Source organism: Catharus ustulatus, chromosome 2, assembly GCF_009819885.2.
Source record: "Catharus ustulatus isolate bCatUst1 chromosome 2, bCatUst1.pri.v2, whole genome shotgun sequence".
Taxonomy (NCBI): Eukaryota; Metazoa; Chordata; class Aves; order Passeriformes; family Turdidae; genus Catharus; species Catharus ustulatus.
This window is the reverse complement of record NC_046222.1, coordinates 14999417-15019661: the sequence shown is the minus strand read 5'-3', so window position 1 is coordinate 15019661 and position 20245 is coordinate 14999417. Positions and strand designations below refer to the sequence as shown.

At 40.6% G+C, this 20245-nt stretch overlaps 1 protein-coding gene across 2 annotated transcripts in view; it reads right to left on the bottom strand.

Annotated features, from left to right (window-relative positions):
- JAM2 (junctional adhesion molecule 2) overlaps positions 1-20245 on the bottom strand; it is a 43782-nt gene that overhangs the window by 4542 nt on the left and 18995 nt on the right. For both annotated transcript variants that reach the window (XM_033085316.1, XM_033085326.1), the window contains exons 2-9: positions 14306-14371; positions 11473-11583; positions 9845-9997; positions 7013-7218; positions 3903-4005; positions 2368-2475; positions 1417-1432; positions 603-636 (exon numbers count right to left, since the gene is read on the bottom strand). In XM_033085316.1, the coding sequence (XP_032941207.1) occupies positions 603-636; positions 1417-1432; positions 2368-2475; positions 3903-4005; positions 7013-7218; positions 9845-9997; positions 11473-11583; positions 14306-14371 (797 nt within the window). The remainder of the gene's footprint in view (positions 1-602; positions 637-1416; positions 1433-2367; positions 2476-3902; positions 4006-7012; positions 7219-9844; positions 9998-11472; positions 11584-14305; positions 14372-20245) is intronic.

The window sequence follows — 20245 nt, the reverse complement described above, 5'->3', positions numbered from 1 at the left end:
TTTTGTTTTGATTAAGGACATGGTGGTGTTCAGGGATCTTTTAAGGTACATCAGTATTACTCATGCTACTTAAACTCCTAATGTCCTTAAAATGTAAATAGTGACATTAACTCACTCCTAGTTGAAGTTTTACTTAGAACTCTTTTCCTTTTGAATCAATCTGAAAAGCTGGAGCGATGCAGATGTAGTTAAAGCCCTTGAGCCTGTTCCCAGAAGTGGGGGTGGAAGTAGTAAATGGAAGTAGTAAACTCAACTTCCATATTTAGTTCCCTCTAATTCCAATTCCATATTTAATTTCCATATTATTAGAAGAGTTAGGGCCCAATCTTTCTCTCATTGCTGTCTTGGACTGTGTCTCAGCTAGTCAATATGAACAAGAAGATGCAAAGTATGGAGCAGGGTGCTGTAGTTGTGTGGCACTCCTGACTATGCAATAGGAAGCTGTGAATGCAGACAGAGATAAAATGTCTGCAGGTACTGGTGCCAGGCATGGCAGGACAGGAGAGAGGAGTTAATGTACATGTGCAAGGACATTACAGATCTAAGGAACTCTGAAGATATCCAAAGCTTTTAAAACACACTAGTGAACACGAAAGACTTGCCTTTTCACTTGTAGATTGATAGTTCGTTTTCTTTCTGTGAACAGAGCAGGAAAGGAACACAGGTTAAATCGTGACTTTCCCAGTGTTGGGTTTATCCCTTTGGAAGCCTTATATATGAATGCATTTTTCCAGATTTCCAGAAATCCTCAGAGATTTTTTCCCCTCCTCTTAGAAAAAACTTGCAATAACAAATCCATTGAATGCTTTTAGATATCAATCATTATCTCATATACCACTGCCAAATACCTTCTCTAGCTTGTCTTTTCAAGTCTTCCAGTTACACTTTTTGTCTAGCTCATGGCCAGAACTAAAATAACTTGAGGAATTCTGACTTGCTGCTAAGAATTTGACTGAAATAAATCCATATGAAAGGAATAGACCAGGCACTGTCAGAAAGTTTCCACTAGTTATATAAAACACTTCTTGAAATAACCTGTAGATATGGATATGAGAGCAGTTCAATTTGGTTCTGATTGTATTTTGTCTGGTTTGAAGAGGAGACACATGAATGCCTGTAGCTGAGTTAAGGGTGTAAGCTATAACTATAACTAAACTATAACTATAACTAAACTATAACTAAAAAGGCATGTCTCTACGTATTTACCACAGTAATGTAATGATTCACTTTCTGACCAGCACAATGGTTTCTAATAAGGAAACCAGTTAGTTAGGATCAGGTTTATTTCAGTGTAAAGAAAGCTATTGCACAAGAAGCATGTTAAAAAGGCTGTAAAAATCCTTATAGTTATTAAATCATCTGAAATGTAAATTTGGTTTTCAGTGATTTAAGTACGACTTGCATCAAGGTACTTACTGGGAAGAGCTTTCCTCTGAAAAAGAAAGAAAGAAAAAAGAATTAGCACAAGAACAGTTTCCTTAGCTGATTTAAAGTTCTTTGAAATAGTTAGTCTTAGAATATTCAGTTTCTAGAAGGAGTTTCTGATCCAAATGCCTCTTTTTGGTGTAGTGAGTTTAGGCAGAAGAAAGATTAGGTTGCTTTCAAGGGTAAATGAAGCTCCAAGTGAACTCTAATGAGCATTTGTGTAGCCTCTGGTAATTTCAGGCAGCTGACCTTTTCAGATCCCAGTGTTTGGCATCCGTTGTTGCTGTGCTCAATCCTGCAGGTATTAATGTAAAGACTACAGAAAAGGTTGCTGGGTGTCAAGCTTTATGCAGCAATCCCTAAAAGCAAACTTTTCCACAACCCAGAGGAATAAGACAGTTAATTTAGTTTCTCTTTCGTCAGAACTTAGCTGGTCAGGTGCTGTAGACTAAAACTGTTTTTCTTTCTTAGGCATTCCTTATCAAAACAAGGGTGGAGAGGTTCCAGGAACCAGGGTCTGGCTCATTGCTTTCCCTAGGTTGTTGTCTGGTAACCTTAAGCAACTGCACAAACATCTCCATGTCATTTTCAAAGTACCTTTTGCAGTAGGTACTGCACAAAATGATCCTGTTTTAATACTCTCCAGGTTTAGTACCATGGAGGTAGAACCTTCATGGAAAGGAGGACATGTCATCAGAATCATAAAATTGTGGAATAGTTTGGATAGGAAGGAACCTCAAAGATCATCTGGTTCCAACTCCCTGCCATAAGCAGGGACACCTTTCACTAGATCAGGTTGCTCAGGACTCCCTCCACCCTGCCCTTGAACACTTCTAGGGATGGGGCATCCACAGCTTCTCTAGGCAAGACAGAGTGTTGTGAAAACTTTGCTAGATAAAGGCATTTTTTGACACAAGGAAGGAGTGATTTTATTCTACTTACTTGCAAAGTATCCCTTCTTTTGGGCATAGAATACTCCAAGGCCACACAGCACCATCACCAGAGCCACAAACACTACAGCCACAATGATACCGCTTACATTAAGGTCATCTGTAATTATAAAGCAGAAGTCCTATGTTCTAAATTGTAAAAATTTCCACTGGCTAGATTTTTCCATAACTACCACAGGCATTTTTGTATCTATAGGTGGTCTTTGGTCCAAGATGCATTAAGTTTATTAGTAACACTTAAAGGTACTTAAGCAGTAAAAAAGCACTAATGTACCACAACCACTTTAGCAAAAGTGCTTAGTACCCATCAACTGCTTAGTTTGGGTCAAAAGCAAGGAAAGAATAAGGACCAAGGGGTTACATACTGCTCATCATAAGTATTACCATAAGTCATATGCCTCTGAGGAAAAATATCTTTAAATCTTTGTAAGTGTTAAAGCAAATTTTTTCATATAGGTAATTGGCTTAACACAACTGAAATAACTGATGGCAATTGGGTTTCACTTCTAAAGAACTCTTCAAATGAGTTATTTGAAATACAATTAATTTTAAAGTTTTTAAATAGCTGGACTTTTAAAATACAACACAATAAAGCTGTGTTGCCTAAAGTTAAACTCTATACCAGGCTACTGAAAAATTTGGCCATTTTTATTTTGAAAGTGATGGTTTGAGTTCAACCAGGACAAGGACCACACCCATATCCTAATACAATCACTAAGAGCTTCAGACTATCACCCATTTTAAAAAAAAAAAACACAACAAAATAATCAACAAGCAGAAACATTTTCATAGGTTTTTGTTATGCTTCCAATTACTTATTTAGATTCCAACTTTTAGCATATGTTAATACAAGGTTGAGATTTTTAGCCCAAAACTTATCAATTTATGTACAATTTAGGCTGACAGCAATTTAGGACTTAGTGTGTATTTTCACAGCAATTCTATCTCAGTAGCTTGAGGAACATTTGCTCATAATCTACCAGGAATGTGTTAAAACCCATAACACAGTGATTTCCAGGTAAGTTCCAAGAAAGCACCACATGGAACTTTGCAGTTACTTTATAGAACCCTTGGACAGGATCTTCTCTGCAGTAGTTACTAGTATTTGTTACCACTTGCTTTCCCATGATATCTTCAAGAACCAGTTGTATATTTTGCAAAAACCTTCATGCATTTTAGGTTATTACAGACTGTTACATTAAGATTTCCCATGAATGAATCCCAAAAGGGAGGCTTTATGTAAAGAAAACACTCCATGGACTGGCACACTCTTCTGCAAGCCTTCCACAAAAACATTTGGAAATATGAACATTCTCATATGGTTGATGCTTTTCTGTGAAGTTCAGTGTTTAGCAATCTAAAAGCTAATTACTGTGATAAGGAATGTATTATTTCTCCTCCCCCCAAATGCCATAACCAAATAAAAAGATTTAATTCAATCTGGTCTTAGCTTCTTAGTTTGCACTGTGCAATTACATAAATCCTACTGCAAGACTGTTTTCCACAATTCTTTTCTTTAACACATACCAACTTGCATTCGCTTCACTGAGCATTTCTGAGATAATCCAATCCCATTGGAGGCTTCACAGAAATACTCTCCAGTGTCATTCTTTGTAACTGTATTAAACAGCTGTTAAGAAAGAGTCCAAAACCATTATCAGAACAGGGAAAAAAAATCCTGTAGGATAGAAATTTTTACACGTCAGTGTGTGGATTGTTTGTTTTAAACAATCAAAACTCAATAAACCCTGAGGGCAAGTAAGAAATTCCAGCCCATGTCAACCTTGTAACAGTTCCCTAGTCACATTCCCTGGTCCTTCAACTTCTCCTTGTAGCCTTAAGAAGTTCCTTTAGATGGACATTTAACTAAGTGGAGTGCATATACAATGAAATTAATTTTCAGTGGATCAGAACTTTCCAATAATATCCAATAATAACTTTTTTAGATACACTCTAATTTCAAAATATCTGAAATCAAACAGTTTGTTCATTTTATCCAAACAACAACCCCATTAATTGATCCTTCAAAAAACCTGACACATACTACTTCTGATGCATTGTCAGCTGAAATTTTTCAGAAATAAAGAGTTTTTTGGGTGGTTCTCAACCCTCCAAAAAATGCACATTATGTCTTCTTCCAACAGTACTATCAAATAGTACTACTGTAAAAATTAAAATGTGGAAGTAAGACTGTAGCAGGACATCTCCCCTGCCACAGAAGAGCTTATCTGTTGCTTGTAATAACTCAAAGCATCTTGCTCTCACATGAGCCTTGGTGAAGTAACTCAGTCAGGACAGTTTGTCTTGTAGTGAATTATTTCATCATCATGGGATTGATGCTTTAAGCTGACATCTTGCTGTGGAAACAGATATGGAAAGACAAGCTGGAATTTCTGACTGACATACATGTCACTTTACAAATTATAAATGTATACCATATTTTCACAAAGCAGAAATCTTCTGCACATTCCCTGGGAATGTGTGGGGTCTTTTCCCCAAAGTCAGAACACCACTTTGTGGTTACTCTCCTGGGGGCTGAGTGAAAGGATTCTGTGTATGCCATCAGTAATTCTGTGGTAAATTACATTGACTCTTAATCCATACTATTTCTTTGCTAGCTGCAATATAGGTACCTTAATGTCATGCACTGTTTTATGCTAGCTACTAGTAGATCTTTTATTTTAACTGTGTAATAGGTAACTGTTTAAGGCCTCTTGTCTGTTACCTTCTGCCAATTCAATAAGTACAGTAAATTCACAAATACAAGCCGCACGGAGTATAAGCCGCATATCCGGTGTGTTGGCAACATTGATGTCTTTGTCAATAGATAAGCCGCACCCGGAATATTAGCCGCACTTTAGTTCGCCGCGAACTTTCACAAAGTCGTCATTTAGTAACACAATCGCGGGATCGCCGGGGCTTACTGGCTTACTGCCGACCTCGGAAACATTGTTTCCAAGTGAAAAAAGACACACCCTTTATTTACAAGCCGAAAAAGACAGGAACAATAGTGTGGTCATTTTGCGAGCATTCCCAATGGATCCGCGTGACCTTTAAACAGCCGCTCAGCCGCGCGGGCAGGCAGGCAGCTGAGCTCCGAGCGGAGCCACATCTCCGTGCTGGCACAGGAGCGGCCGTTGTAGCCCTCGCAGCCCGCGGGGGGAGCGGCCGTTGTAGCCCTCTCCCTGCGAGCCGAGTGGCGGTTCTACCCCTCTCCCTGCGGGGAGAGAGGCTCCCCCAGCCCTCTCCCTGCGAGCCCAGCCAGCCCCGTAGCCGCACAAGACTGAAAACACTTTAAAAAGTACAGAGAAATATCACACACTTTTATCGAACTGCCGAGGTAACTCGCCGAGGTAACTCACCCCGATAACAACCCCCGCCCCTCAGTAACAGGCAGGCAATAAGCTGTTCTCTGATTGGTTCATCGTCAGAACAACGGGAAACCATGGATTTCAGACTGTTTTGGCTCGGGACTGGACCAGCATGATACTAGGTAAGGGCAGATATCACATTTTTGTCCATAGATTAGCCGCACCGGAATATTGGCCGCATTTCCAGGTTTCCACCAAAATTTTAGTCTTCTTGCTGCGGCTTGTATTCGTGAAATTACTGTACCTCATTTTATAACTGTCCATTCTTAAGAACTTGGGAGCCAGAGAGATTTAGGTGCAGGTCACTTAAGTAGAGCTGCTGCCAAAAATCTAAGCCTAAGGCAGGGCTTGTCTAAAGCTATCACTTGATCCATAACAAAGAGATAGATAGAGACTGACCTCATGTCAATTGCAGTGTTTCTATTTTTTTAACCATTAGATTTATTAACTGTTTCCTTTTTATGTATGCCAAACTTGGATATTTTCAGAAGTAATTAGTAAGTCTGAGTAGTGCACCTGATTTCTGTGATGTGCTGAAGGATCCTCAGAACATCTGAATGCTCAGTCATACTTCAGTTTCCATTTTGATTTTGCAAAAGAGTAGTGTTCTTAGAACAACTCTTTACTTCTGAAAAATCTCAGCTCCCTAAGTAGCATTAAGTTCTTCTGAAGAAGTAGCAAACGGGGGAAGAATGAGAGAGGGACAGCCAGTTCTGATGGAAAAAACCCCAATACCACAACCCACGAAACAAAGTACAACTAAAACGAAGAACTAAGCTTACTTACAGTCCCAGCTCATTCCCACTGACTTCACAGGTCCTGGCTGGGAACTTGTAAATGGCACTGGATTGCAGAGATTCTGTACTGCCCTGAGTGCTGCACTCCCCCTGAAGTATATGAAGCCACTAGTCCAAATGTTAAGGTTCTGTTAAATATAGCACTGCTGCCATACCAAAACCTCATTCTCACCTGGCAGTAGCTTACCAACTGACAAGGTAAGATTTGTCACGTATTTCTAGATTCTAAGTTATCACTACTGCAGCCTTGCACCTCACCCAATTTGTGTGTATCATTCAATGCCTATGGCTTGTCACTGGTTTGAGACAGAAAGTATCTTCTACATTTCCCAGCACATTTCAGCATGACATTGACCTCCAATAAAGACCTTGTGAATTTTTGGATTTAGACCCCTGTGCATCATTGTACTGAACAGTAAATTCAATCTCCTTTATAGCTGTCTATGACAGAGTTGTTTATTACACTTACCAGAGTGCCAGACTTTTTATTCATGGTGTAAGTTAAGTTTGCTGCTCTAGCACTGCCTGTTCCTGTCTTCTCCAGCAAGGCAACACCATTCTTGTACCACTGGTACTCAGATGGAGGGGAGCCCTCAGTTTCCTTACAGCTCATCTGCACCACCGTTCCTGTCATGGCAGAGCTGGGCACCTCACACACTGGAGTAGTTGGAGCAACTGGACAGTAAAATTGCACTTGTTACACATGTTCTTATACTGCCCACGTGTCAGAGACCAAAATAGTTCACACCTCAAACATTGATATAAAGTTTTGCCCATTACAACAAAAACTGTATAAAAGAGATACAACCAAAGAAGCCCCCCTGAAGATATCTGATGGGGACTTTGGACTGAAAGTCAAACTGCTGAGGTTATATAAAAGGAAAACCCATTCTTCAATCACCTGAAACAAACAAGTCAAAAGGGAAAAGAATGTGAGCCAAAGCCAGTAGCTGTGCTAAGAATTATCTTTGGCTTGCTTCGGGGTGGGGGAGCCCCCAGACCCATTTGCTGGGGGCAGGTTTGCACAGATCCCCCCTGAAATGAGGTGGGGAGAGGAAGTTTTGGTGTGTCTCAGGGGCACTGAACCCATCCTCCCTTGCACAAACTGGCCCATCTGTGGAGCTCCCAACCCCACAGGACACATCCACGGGACATTCATGTGAGAGGCAGCTGAGGGGGTGCCTTAATCCATCAAAGACCCCCCAAAGTCATTCCTGAAGCTTTGCACCACAGGGCTGCACGTGATGCAACAAACCCAGAGTCTGCTGTAACAGACAACGGCAAACTGCCCCTGCCCCAGGGAGGTGCCTGGGTTTTCCTACCCAGCCTGAGCTATATTAACCCATCAGATTCTGTGCTTTCTGGGGGGACCCTCACCACCAAGGACACCAGCTGGAGAGGATCAGTGAAACATCATTGGGATCCACAGTGGTGGCATTTTCCTTATTCTGTCCGTGTTACTCTCTTTCTGTCCCTCCCACCTATTTCCTGTTTCTCTCTCTCTCTCACACACATATATTTACTATTAAATAAACCCCACACTATTGGCACTGGCATATGGTCTCATTACACCTCAATTCAGGCAGGGACATTTCTAAGAACTTTAGTAATGGGGTCATGACAACAGGCTGACAGTCACTGTGAGGAGGTGAGCGCTTGTGCACATTTGATAACTACCACATTCATAAAATGAGGTGCAGGAGAAGGGCTAGAAGGCACAGTCCTGCTGCTGAGAGCACAGTAAAATTTATGAGTTGCTAAAAATGAAAGAGTTGCTCACTGCCAGCCTCCCCCCACCATATGCTGTGTCATCCTGTCTCCAAGCTGTGCACTTTCATCCAACCCAGAGAGTTTGTTTCACTTTATTTCTTGTATGGAACCTCTTGTTCATAGACAGAGATGGGCTAACTTGGAATCTGTAGTCCAGCAATTGCCCCCTTCCCTGTCCTAGTGTTTAAAAACTGAAGTGAGAAAGAGGAAAAAATAGTTTTTGTATTTAAAGGAGTCAATTTTTGAGAAGTGCTTGTCAGAAAGATTACCCGAGACATCCGCAGTCATCATAGGCTCTTTGTAAACCCCAGTCTGAGGACCAAAACCAATTGGTTACTACACTCCAGTTTAAATTAAAATCAACATTCCCCCACACAGATGCAGAACTGTTTGTTCCTTCTCCTATGAAGATGAACATCTCTTTGTTGATTTTTACTATGTGAACAGAAAAGAAACTATTTTTTTAAATTTTTTGGTACTTAACATTATATAGAAGAAAAATAATGGTGAACACGAAAAGAGCAACTGACACCTTAACTAGTATTGATAGTTTTTCCTGGTTGATTTTAAGATAAAAAGCAGAAATAAAGAAAACCAAGTGAAATACTAATTCACATTAACTTCAAAAAAATTTTGTAAGCAACACATGCCTCCCCCTCCCTTGCCCTTTTTCCTTTGGTCTCAAAGATTTCAACTTTAAATTAAAAAGCCACATTTAAGACAGGAAAGTTGTTGAGAAAGTAGAAGAAAGAAGGAATAAGTGGAATACCCTTATTGTTGGTGCTAATTAGAAGTTTATGCATTTATGATCCTTTAACTTAGATATTTAATATATAATTTTAAAAGATCAATTATTACGATTTTTAGTAGGACAAATATAGAATCTACAAAAGCAAGTATTTTCCTTTGTCCCTGTATAGCTAAAAAAGGAAAACTATTGGCCTCTACCACTCATCCAGTGGGACAAATACCAAACCCAATGTGACAACAATGTGCTCAGTATTCACTTTTCCATCCATTCCCTAACGGGGAAAGAAAACAAAGACCCATAAAGAACAACTGCTCCCCAGCAGGCACCACCATCTCTCCTGTAAATAAAATCCACTGACTGCCAGCTCTCTGGCTGTCATTGCACAAAAACTCTCTCCTTCCAAAACCAGGAGGAGACTGCAGCATATTGGAACGAACTTCTGCTTATGAATATTTGATAAGTGTTGACAGATGCTGACTTTCCGGTGCCAAACATCATGATCATCGTATCCATTCTCAGTCACTGAGTGATTTTAGTTTTGAGAACTGAAACTCACTTTGATACAATAAAACCCTACTTGTCCCTTTCTAATGCAAGTGTGACTTTTACCAAGCTGTTTTGTGATGCTGTAGAATGTTCATGTGCAGGTGTGTTTGTAAATCCAGCCCAAAGAAGACCCAGAAACCCAGCAGCCACTCACTGTGTATTCAACCCTACCTTCAACATCCCAACAGCCCACCATCCAGTTTCTCTAAAAAGTCTAAGTAATAAAGTTTGTACCCAATACTGTGAGAGTAATAGTGGCCTCTCCCAGGTGCTGCTTTTCTTCACTCTTAGCACTGATTTCACAGCGGTAGGTCCCAGAATCCCTTCTTGTCACATTCCTAATTCGGATTCCTGTATTCAGCATCTCTGCTCGGCCTCGAAGATCACCTTTGGGGAGAACAGACAGAGAGGTTTCTGCTCTTTGCTTACAGAATCATAGAATCACAGAACGGTTTGGATTGGAAGGGACCTTGAAAATCATCTTGTTCCACCCCCATTGCCATGGGCAGGGACACCTTCCACTAGACCAAGTTGTTCCAAGCCCCATCCAACCTGGCCTTGAACACTTCCAGGGATGGGGCAGCCACAGCTTCTCTGGGCAACCTGTGCCAGGGCCTGACCACCCTCACAGGGAAGAATTTCCTTTGTGTATTTCCTCTGTATATCTAACCTAAATTTCCCCTCTTTCAGTCTGAAGCAAATATCTATGGTTCATTGTCTTAAGTAAAATTTATTGATATTTTACATCATATTGTACGTGAAACTCTCGTTCATTTGTTCAGTGTTATCTACCTATCAGCAAAGAGCAATATGTAATCCCCCTTCTCAAGACAGTCCAAAACATTTAGACCAAAAAACTCCCCTCAATTCAAAAAACCTCCATCTGCCATGTATTATCCAACTGGAAGATGGAATACATTTTTCTGCAGGTGTTTTAAGAAAATACATATATAGGAGTAGTGAGGTGACTGAAAGACATCCCTTTCCACTAAAGACATGGCGATCACTAACTTAATTACCTTAAAGAAAAAGTTGTGAGTGAGACCACAACAGAGTATTTGACATTTTAACTTGGCAAGAAAAACTTGATGGATTTAGCAAAGATGTTGCTATCAGACTTCTTCCGATGAGTAAGCTTTTTTAATTCTACAGCTTATTATGAAATGCAAGTTACATGCACACACAGAACCATGAGTTACAGTGTTTCTCTAAATTAAATATATGCAGAAAAAACCCCAAGTTCATCAACAAGGTCAACACATTTGCAAGTTCTACAAACTAACAAAATTTCTGTGCTTCTATTTTACTTCTCAACCTTCATTTATTGTGTACAGAGGCTCATACGTTCTCCAACACACAAAGCTGAGGTAAGTCCTTTTTAGAGCATACAAAGAGAAACTCTACTTCTGAAATGAATACAAATAATTTAAAATATACAGCTGAGTTTATATTTTATGTATATAAAAAATCCTGCATTATTCATATCTAAGCCTCCTGCTTTACAGAATACTTCAGAAACCTCCTTTTAGGATAGGAGTGCAGATCCTGCAGTAGTGTAGGGGAGTTTACATCTGCGTGTAATTTCATTGTTGAAAAATCTCATGGAATCTGCAGCACCATTTTTCTTAGTCTTGATTTTTATTATATTTAACTTCATTAAAAGGTAACTAATAATTGATGATTTTATAAAGAAATGCATTTTTTTTCCCAGAGAAGAATTCCTTTTCTCAAAGGGACAGCTCTCCTATAAGAACAATCAAGAGCCTTGCTGTTCAGTCATATTCTTGGTGTTGTTCCCCAAGAAAGAGCCAATAGCTATGCTAGAGAATGACATGATAAACCCTCTGTTTGTAGTACTGTACCTGTAAATTCGTTATTGTAGTAGACAAATGAGACTCCAGGTTGGATTTTCTTCCACTCTATTCTTAAGCTCATCCCTTTCGAAAATTTGTGTTTGCAACTAAGAATAGCCTCTAGAGGGAAGGGAAAAAAAAGACAAAAGGGAAAATTAGAGATTTTATTATTGTGTTGGTACACATTCAGGCTCCATGAAATTCATGTTCCCCCTTCAAAAGAACTTTACAGTCAGCAATGGCCAGATCTACTTCTCAAAGTGATGCTTCTCCAGATTTACACAAACACAGTGGGGAAAAAGAAACCATTAATTTTCCTGCACTTCAGTGGCCTTTTGATCAAACTTCAGATGGGGACTGGATATTCCCATGCTGGATAGGTTTTATTACTTATCCCATCCAACATGGGAATATCTAATTCATCAATTACATTCTTTGTTAATACCCTCATTTTAGTTTAAACATTTTTGAGCAGATCACCCCTAAAAAACAGGGACTCTTACTCTGTTATCAACATACTTTTTGAATTGCCATTCTGAATTCAGTATCAGTAGCTTTTCTGTTTAAATGAATGACTTAATGGAGATGGAAAATATTCTAGTTAAAGAATAAAGAAACAAATTAAACAGTTAAAGAAACAAATGCAATATAGACCTTGCCACCTGTAAGCTACTCATTTTCCAATACAGGTCAGAGTATCTGGAGCAAAAGCCTTTATAGTTTTGACAAGATCTAGCTTTCATGACACAAACATGGACAGCTCAAACATAATCAACCACCATCCTCCTTTCCAGTCTAAACAAATGAGGCTGGAAGGCAATTAAGAGATACTGACAGATCTACTCCCTTGCCCTTCAGAGTCTGATTTCCTAGGTCTGCTCTGAAAAGAAACAAAAACCCAGACTGGTAGCCTTGGTGATATCTCAGGGGAAAAAATATCCAGACTTGAAAGAAAAATTGAGGCAGGAGGGCATTCCTTGCCAGAAACATGTTACACGTGCACTGGCCTTTTTGAAAAACACACTGTGCACTCAGGAAGTCTGAGGTTCCTGACTTCAGGTTGAGTGGATGGGTGGAGGCTTCCTGAATCTTAAGATTTGCTAGTTTCCTTTCAATTTTGTTTTTGTATCCTTCTAACAAAGAAAAACCATCATTCAAGCTCAGCTTGCTTTTGCTACTGGCCCTGTGACAGCTGGCTTGTCAAATGAGCTGGTCTCTATTAGCTGACACAGGGACAGCTCAGCTGAAGTGTTCTCAGCTGAACAAGTCACCTCTGTCTGAGTGAGCTGCCCCTTTCATGCATGCCACGGTTTTGTTTCAGAAAAAAACCCTAGCACTGATGCCCACCCACTAATCTTATTTGGAGAAAAGGAATGGATGGAAGAAAGGGAGTGTGCACAGAACAGAGACAACATAATAAAGTCATCCTTAGCTCTAGCTCCTGTCTCCCACTTTTCCCCATTGTATGGGGTCAGGGAGAGGTATTTTCCAGAGCAGATGTACTTGACTTTCATTAAGGCAGGCCCATGGAATACTGTGCATCAGCACTGGTACTGCTAGGCCTGCAAAAGCCCTCTGGAATCTTGGAGAGATCTGCACAATGTTTCACTGGCATCTACATCTGGTCTGGAGGCTATCATTGGTAGAATTATAGAATTATGAAATTATAGAATTATGAAATTATGGAATATTTCAAGTTGGAAGGAGCCCTAAGATCAGTGAGCCCAACTCCCTGCTCCTTGCAGCACTACCTAAAACTAAACTGGGGGTGTCACCTAGACTCTCCTTGAGCTTGGTGCCAAGACTGCTTCCCTGGGGAGCCTGTCCTAGTGCCTGACCATCCTCCCCTACAGTAACAGGAGTTAGAGGAGAAAAGGAGAATGCATTTCAGACCAGCTGCACTTAGTGGAATAACTACATCTATTGGCCCTACCAGTGCTGCTGCACATGGAGAACTTGGCTTGGCATCTGGGCTGTGCTAAACTGATTTCACTCAATGCACAAATAACAAAAGAACAAAATAAGCCAAGCAAGCCATATACCATATAAAAAGACAGAACCTAATCAAGCTTCAATAATATCTGAAATATTTCTCTCAGCTTTTGCCTGCCTTGAGCTCTAAATGTATTCTGCCAAGAGAAGAATACTCAAAGAAGTCCATAGCTTTAGAGATCTCTAAAATATTTGATTATTACCTTAGGAAGCTGAATAAGGTTTAAAGTCAGAGAACAGTTTTTTTGATCCCGAAGTCCCACCTCTCTCCACTCCAACCAAACTCAAAAAAACAAACCCACATAACCCACAAACCATGCACTGCAGTGTACCCCTTTCTCATCCATCCAGCTGACAAGTTTTCATCTTTGCCTCTCTAAATTCTCCACCTCATTACTGGAAGTAATTTGCCATTTTACATATGGCACATACATATATAACTATGTAAATAGCCATTAAATTATTGTTACTTATAATTAGCTGTCTTATATCTGTTCTCTCTAGTCCCTCACTTTTCTGTCTTGTAAGATATTTGATGTTTGTCCTTCCCATCAGCTCCCATAATATCGTGTGGAAGGAAACCAGGCAGAATACAGGACTGACAAACAAGTCATAGAACCACAGAACAGGTGAGGTTGAAAAGGATCTCTGGGGAGCACCGAGTTCAACCCCAGCTCGAGTAAGAGAAAATGGGGACAAGACCAAGATAACACAGACTCAGTGGAGAGAGCAGGCACAAAACCCCACAGGAAAGAGGAAGACAACCTCAATAGCTGCACAGCTTCTGTATACATAGCTTGCATGTAATGTGTATGTATTAAAAATCATCACAACAATGCTCATACTGTACCCTTAAACTCCTCTGCTTTTACATTTTTGATATCTGTTTCAATGGAGATTCCAGATGCATCAGGATCTGCAAGGGGACAGCAAAAAAAAGACAATTCAGCAATAAACATTTGTGATTTCATATGTAGTTTGGCAACTACAAGCAATATTTTTGAGACCTCCTCACATTGTACAAGTTAGACATTGCCTATGAAAAAGAGTACAAACTAAGAGCTAGACCAGGGCTGGCCTTGAACAGTTCATCTTTTTTCTCCAGGCTCTGGCATCTGTAAAAAATAAATAATATTTCTATTTGATGATATTTACATGTAAGAAGTTTCATATAAACAGTAAATGTTTTATACTGGAGTAATGTCTCAGTCTGTTTATAACTGGGGAGACATCTATTAATCCATAAGTGTGTTTTCCACTACATTCTTATTACAAGACACGCATGTTTGCTGAAGAATACCACTTACAGATTCTACAGGATAAAAAAATATGTACAGTAATTGGCAATTATCTCAAATTCTTGTTGAAATGTGAAGGAAGATTTATCTAGTTTTAACTCAAAGAGAGAAAAAATCCCCATACACTCTTTGGATATCTCATTGTCATGTTCCACTAAGGGGAAACTGCAGGGGGTTCTTTTAAAATAGATGGCTGAGGGTGGAATTAAGTGAAATGAGGCAAGTATTACATCTGAGAACCACTTCTTGGCAGTGAAAAGGATGTTGCCCTACTAAGGAAGAACAGAAAGGACAGAAAAGGAAGGAGGAGAAGGAAAAAGAATGGGCAGAGAATGAGAAAGGGGGGTGATGGAGAGAAAAAAGGGGTCAGCAAGGGAGAGCAAGAGAACAAGGACAAGCAAGGGCCAGCAAAGGCAAAAATGGGGGCAAAAGAACCAGCCAGTTAGGGCAAAATGGCAAAAAATCCAAAGGTTGTGACACAGTTATTTTTAAACCCCCTGGCTCCTCCCAAGGTCTGCAATGCTGACAGGAGATCATCAGCCCAGTCCAACATCCCACTGCAGTCCATTTCCCTTTCACCAACAGACTGGAGAACTTCTCTGGAGGTCAGTGTCCTTAGTGGTCTCCTACTGTCTATTATAGGTGAGATGGCTGCCAGGCAAAGTCTCCTGAGAGACAGGGCTTTCCATCTTTTCCTAGCTGCCTCCTGGCTGTAGCACTTGCACAGCCTGTCCACCCACGCCTCTGGTAATTTCAAATAATATTGAGACAGAACTCAAAATTAAATTGATTCCGCCCACTCATGTATGGGGAACACTGAAATTCCAGAGAGAACAAGTGAAATAACCACCAGACCCACATCAGCCCCCACCCAGCTACCAGGAGCTGGTCACAGCTACTACAATTAATCCATGTCAGGCTAGCAAGTGGTTATCAATAGCTGAACACAATTCTTTACATAGGTCTGCTTATTTTTTTTTCCTAAAAGCATCTCAAGTTCCTTTGGTTTAGGACTACTTTTGAAGACAGCACAGACATTTCTAAATCCATTTCCTCCATCTGCATCTGCAGCCAACTGAACAATTTCTGTAGTGGGTATGGACAAGAACTGAGAACCTGTTTCCATCAACATTTAGAAACTGGTTAAAAACAATCTTCTTTTGACTGACAGAAACTAGGAAAATAGCAAGATTAGACTTTCTTAAGCACACAGACCTCCTTTATCCATCCCTAAAGAATTAATTTCCCCTTCCCATGCTTAATGGGGGAAGAGTTGCACCCAAGCAGATGAACCTGCTCCAACATGGATTCTCTGTAGTGCTTTCTAGCTGTCTCACATCCCCTTCGAAACACATGTCCAACAATTCTTGCGTCTAAAAGAACACAACCTGACAGTGTAAAGTGAATTTTCATGTGTGCACGCTACCAAAAGAGCCAAACTGTGTGTAGCTATCCTGTCTGTAATATGTTTCAATTTTATCAACTTCATGTTACCCCAAAAAGAGTTCAGAAGTTTGTAATATGAAATAAGACATGAAGAATTCTAGCAATGAGATTTATGTACTTTGAGAATACTGAAATAGCAAAAAAATATTTGCACTACAAATAGCTCTTAGAATTTTTTTCCACCCCTCCAAGAAAGAAAAATTTCCTACAACTTTAAAGAAATTTAAAAAATCCTTTATATAAGCCCCCTCACACCCTGTTGAAACCAGAGGAAACAATTTCTCCAGCCCCTCCCAAAGCAATCATTACCCCTACAAATCTACACACAGCCCAGCTCCTTGGTTTTGGTCTAGAATAGCCTGAAGTCAGTCAGTAATTTTCTATTTAACCTATTAGGTCCTATTTAAGTTTATGGGGAAAAAATCAACCTGTGACTTTTACCCAAACCATGTTTCTAGACCAACACCCCTCTCCTCCCCTCTTCCCCCATATTCTAGATGCCAATAGTTAACAAATCACATTTATCTATTGAAATAACATCTTCCTTCATGATGGGGAGGAACATTTTATTCTGAGACTCTGGCAGCAGCTAAGGCTTGATAACATTTAAAAAGGAAGCCTTTCTAGGTCTCCATTGTGTGGATAAAACCATTTATAAATGATTGACACATCAGCCTCTTCTGTATGGACACAAAACAGCTCAAGTACATGGAATTCATCACTGTATTACATTCACTGTTTCGTGGGCCTGGAAATTTCTCTCCTCCTCATTAATACAGGTGTCATGCAGCTCACTGTCATGATCAAAATATTCACAGAAGATGAAGCCACAAAAGGAAAACACATTTTATGTGACTTCTGGGGCAGGACCATGGTATTTACTTTCCACTATGGAAGTCATTACAGAATTACTTTGTATGCTTTTTATTGGGAGTTAGAATACATGAAGAGTCTATTATACAATATAATTAAGTAGAAAATATGACTAAGAGGGGGAAAAAGGGAGAGAAAAATTCAACATACACACAGGCCTCCTCCTCACACGTACAAACCACACATATACATGACCCTTTTCAAGGAGCTGTAGAGTTCAAACAGTAATGTAAAGTGGTGCAGAAACTATATGCAGAGACTTTGCAGTTGACTATATTAAAACCATTATATATTCTGATCAAGCAGAAGGAGAGGTCCTTAAAGCTTGAGCATCTCTTCCCTTAGACACCCTTATAGAAATGCCTTTGCCAAGTATTCAGAATCCAAGTATTCAGCTTTGGATATTAATTCACCATATAAAAAGCAACAGTGAAAAGATGACATATTAGACATATTACTGTACCAGTAAAGCTTTTATTCAGGCTGCTTTTTCAAGACCAGAAAAAAAAAATCTGCTTAACTATGCTTGTTTAGAAATAAACCCCACAAAACCACACTTTCCATTTGATAAACACAGCTGTAAACTGAAACTGCTAGCTGCATGAATCATTAAGGAAAAATATATTAGTCAAATGAAATCAAAAGAAACAGTGTGCCTAGAGGAAATTACATGAGAACAGAATCAAAACAAAATTATAAGCACAAGAGAAAAAGCAGTCTTGCATTTGTTTTGCCAAGTTCTAAACAACAGGTGGTCTAAAGCAAAGTTTAACAAAGGGTTTCTGAGGATACTGTAAATTTAGGAAGTCCAACATCTCAAGAATAAAGCCAATTCTCTTTCTGAAGTCCCTGAAAGAGAATAGGAAACCAGACATCTGTTTGGTGTTAGCATCCTTCAGACGTGACCACTTCAGGGTAAAACCTCAGTGACAACAATTAGGTGCTTGATTAATAGACAATAAGTGACAATTAGGTGCTTGATTAAATGCAAACTTCCAAGCCATGGAACTACCTACCACAAGGCACTCAGATGATACCCAGAGTTCTTCCACTGTCACATCATTTAAGCACACCTGTTTTGGCCCCCTTTTTGCCATACTTCCTAGCAGAAGTAGCCTACAGACCACACAGTCCATAAATCAGAAAGGAAAAGCTGCCTACCTTTGAACAGGATTAGTTAAGAATTATCAAAAAACACCCAAACCAGTAACTCCCATTCTTCTTAGTAGTGCAAGATGTGGCTGCTACAACCCAAAGGCTACCAGCCCTGGTTGGAGTGGCATCAGCAGGCTGGACCATGTTAGCTGTGACAGTGGCTGACAGGCACCCAGGGCTCAGACCCACCACTCCTCCCCACCCTCCCTCCCGTCAGGGTCCGTGTTAAGCACCTTCCCCTTCCATCAGTTCTGCCTGGTGAATGCCAACCTCCAGCAGGCAGGCTGGAGAGACACCACTGGGAGTATTCACAGCCTCTGCTGGAATCTCCTGAGCTGCCCAAAGCCTTTTACCCACCTCTGAAACTGGTGATTTAGGCATCAAACATAAGAAAGGAGAAGAGAGAGAAAGAGAAAGACAGGAAGGAAGGATTCCAGGATTCCAGGATTCCAGGAAGGAAGGAAGGATTCCAGGAACGAAGGAAGGAAGGAAGGAAGGAAGGAAGGAAGGAAGGAAGGAAGGAAGGAAGGAAGGAAGGAAGGAAGGAAGGAAGGAAGGAAGGAAGGAAGGAAGGAAGGAAGGAAATGTGGGGAACAGAAAGAGTGACAGAGATTAAATAGAAGCATATCACCCTTCCAAGGTCCCCAACGATGTCTAGTTGTTTCCCTCCATCTGGTCTTCTTGGTGGTGAGGGTCCCTCATCAACAAGTACAGAATGCCATGGATAAATAAACATTTGGGTAGTTGGGAACACACAGGTACCTCCCTGGGGGCCCAGGTCAGACACTGTCCCTTGCAAGAGTGTGGATCTGTTCCATCCTGTAGTATCACTGCAGTGCTCTGGGGCAGGGTCTGGGGACCCCTCTGGGGGCCTTTGATGGGCCATGACAGCCCCTCTGCTGTCCCTGACACAGATGTGGCCTTGCAGAGGTGGGAGGCCCCACAGCTGGGCCAGTCTGCCCCGTGGAGGATGGGTGTTCACTGCATCTGGCCAGAGGCTGTGCCACACACCCAGAACCTCTCCTTCCCCCATTTAGTGCAGGGATCTGTGCAAGCCTGGCAGCAGAAACACCTGGGGCTGTGGCCTCCACCCCAAAGGTGCTGGGCTGGGCCCTGTCGTGGATGCTCTTCCAGATGTTTCAAACAATAATGTCATTTTATCTCCATTTGCCTTAGGTGGTTTAACTCACAGTTCGGGTTTCAGGCAGGAGACCCATCCAGGGTGGGCTTTGGTGGTGCAGTGCTGTTATACACCTATGGTACAATAGGCAAAAGCCCTTCATAAAGATGTTTAAGCCATAAAGCACAACATTTCAGTCTCCTGCAAGGTCCCTTCAATCCAAACCATTCTGTCATCCTGTGATTAAGTTAACAACGTAAACATGACATTAAGACCTCAAATTTTGAAAAAGAGCTAGAAGAAGTCATCCCACATCACTGGGCAGGGGGGAAATAGGCAAAAGAAACTCAATTTAATTCACTCAGTTGCCTTAAGTTACAAAACTTCTTGAATCTTAAAGAAAAGTAATGGAACAAGATTTACTTTGGGCAGAGGTCATGGGATTCACAAATAAAACCCCTGCATATCTTCAGCCACAGAAAACAAATGAAGGAGTGCAAATGGAGGGTCTGCAGGGTAAGAACAATAAGCCAATCTAAAGCCAGATATGAGGAGCAAGTTTGTATTTAATAAGCATGGTGAACTGCATAAAAGATGAGAGCCCAAGGGAGAAGGCACAAGTTCTGGCTGGACAGCTGAAGGGATCTAAACCACAAAAGGAACTTGAAGAACTTCTCAGCTACACTATCACTTATGCAATAGCTGTCAGCAGTCATGTTTTGGAAACTGCATGGCTTAAATACAGCATGTTTTGCTGTAGGGAGCTTTCCCTCCCCTTATTCTATACAAACCCTCACCTAATTCCTGACAGATTATTTAATTCATTATTAAATGGACTAGGTTTTGGGGGAAGGAAAGAGCAGGGGCAGAAGGATGCAAACAGTTAAATCCAGTATTT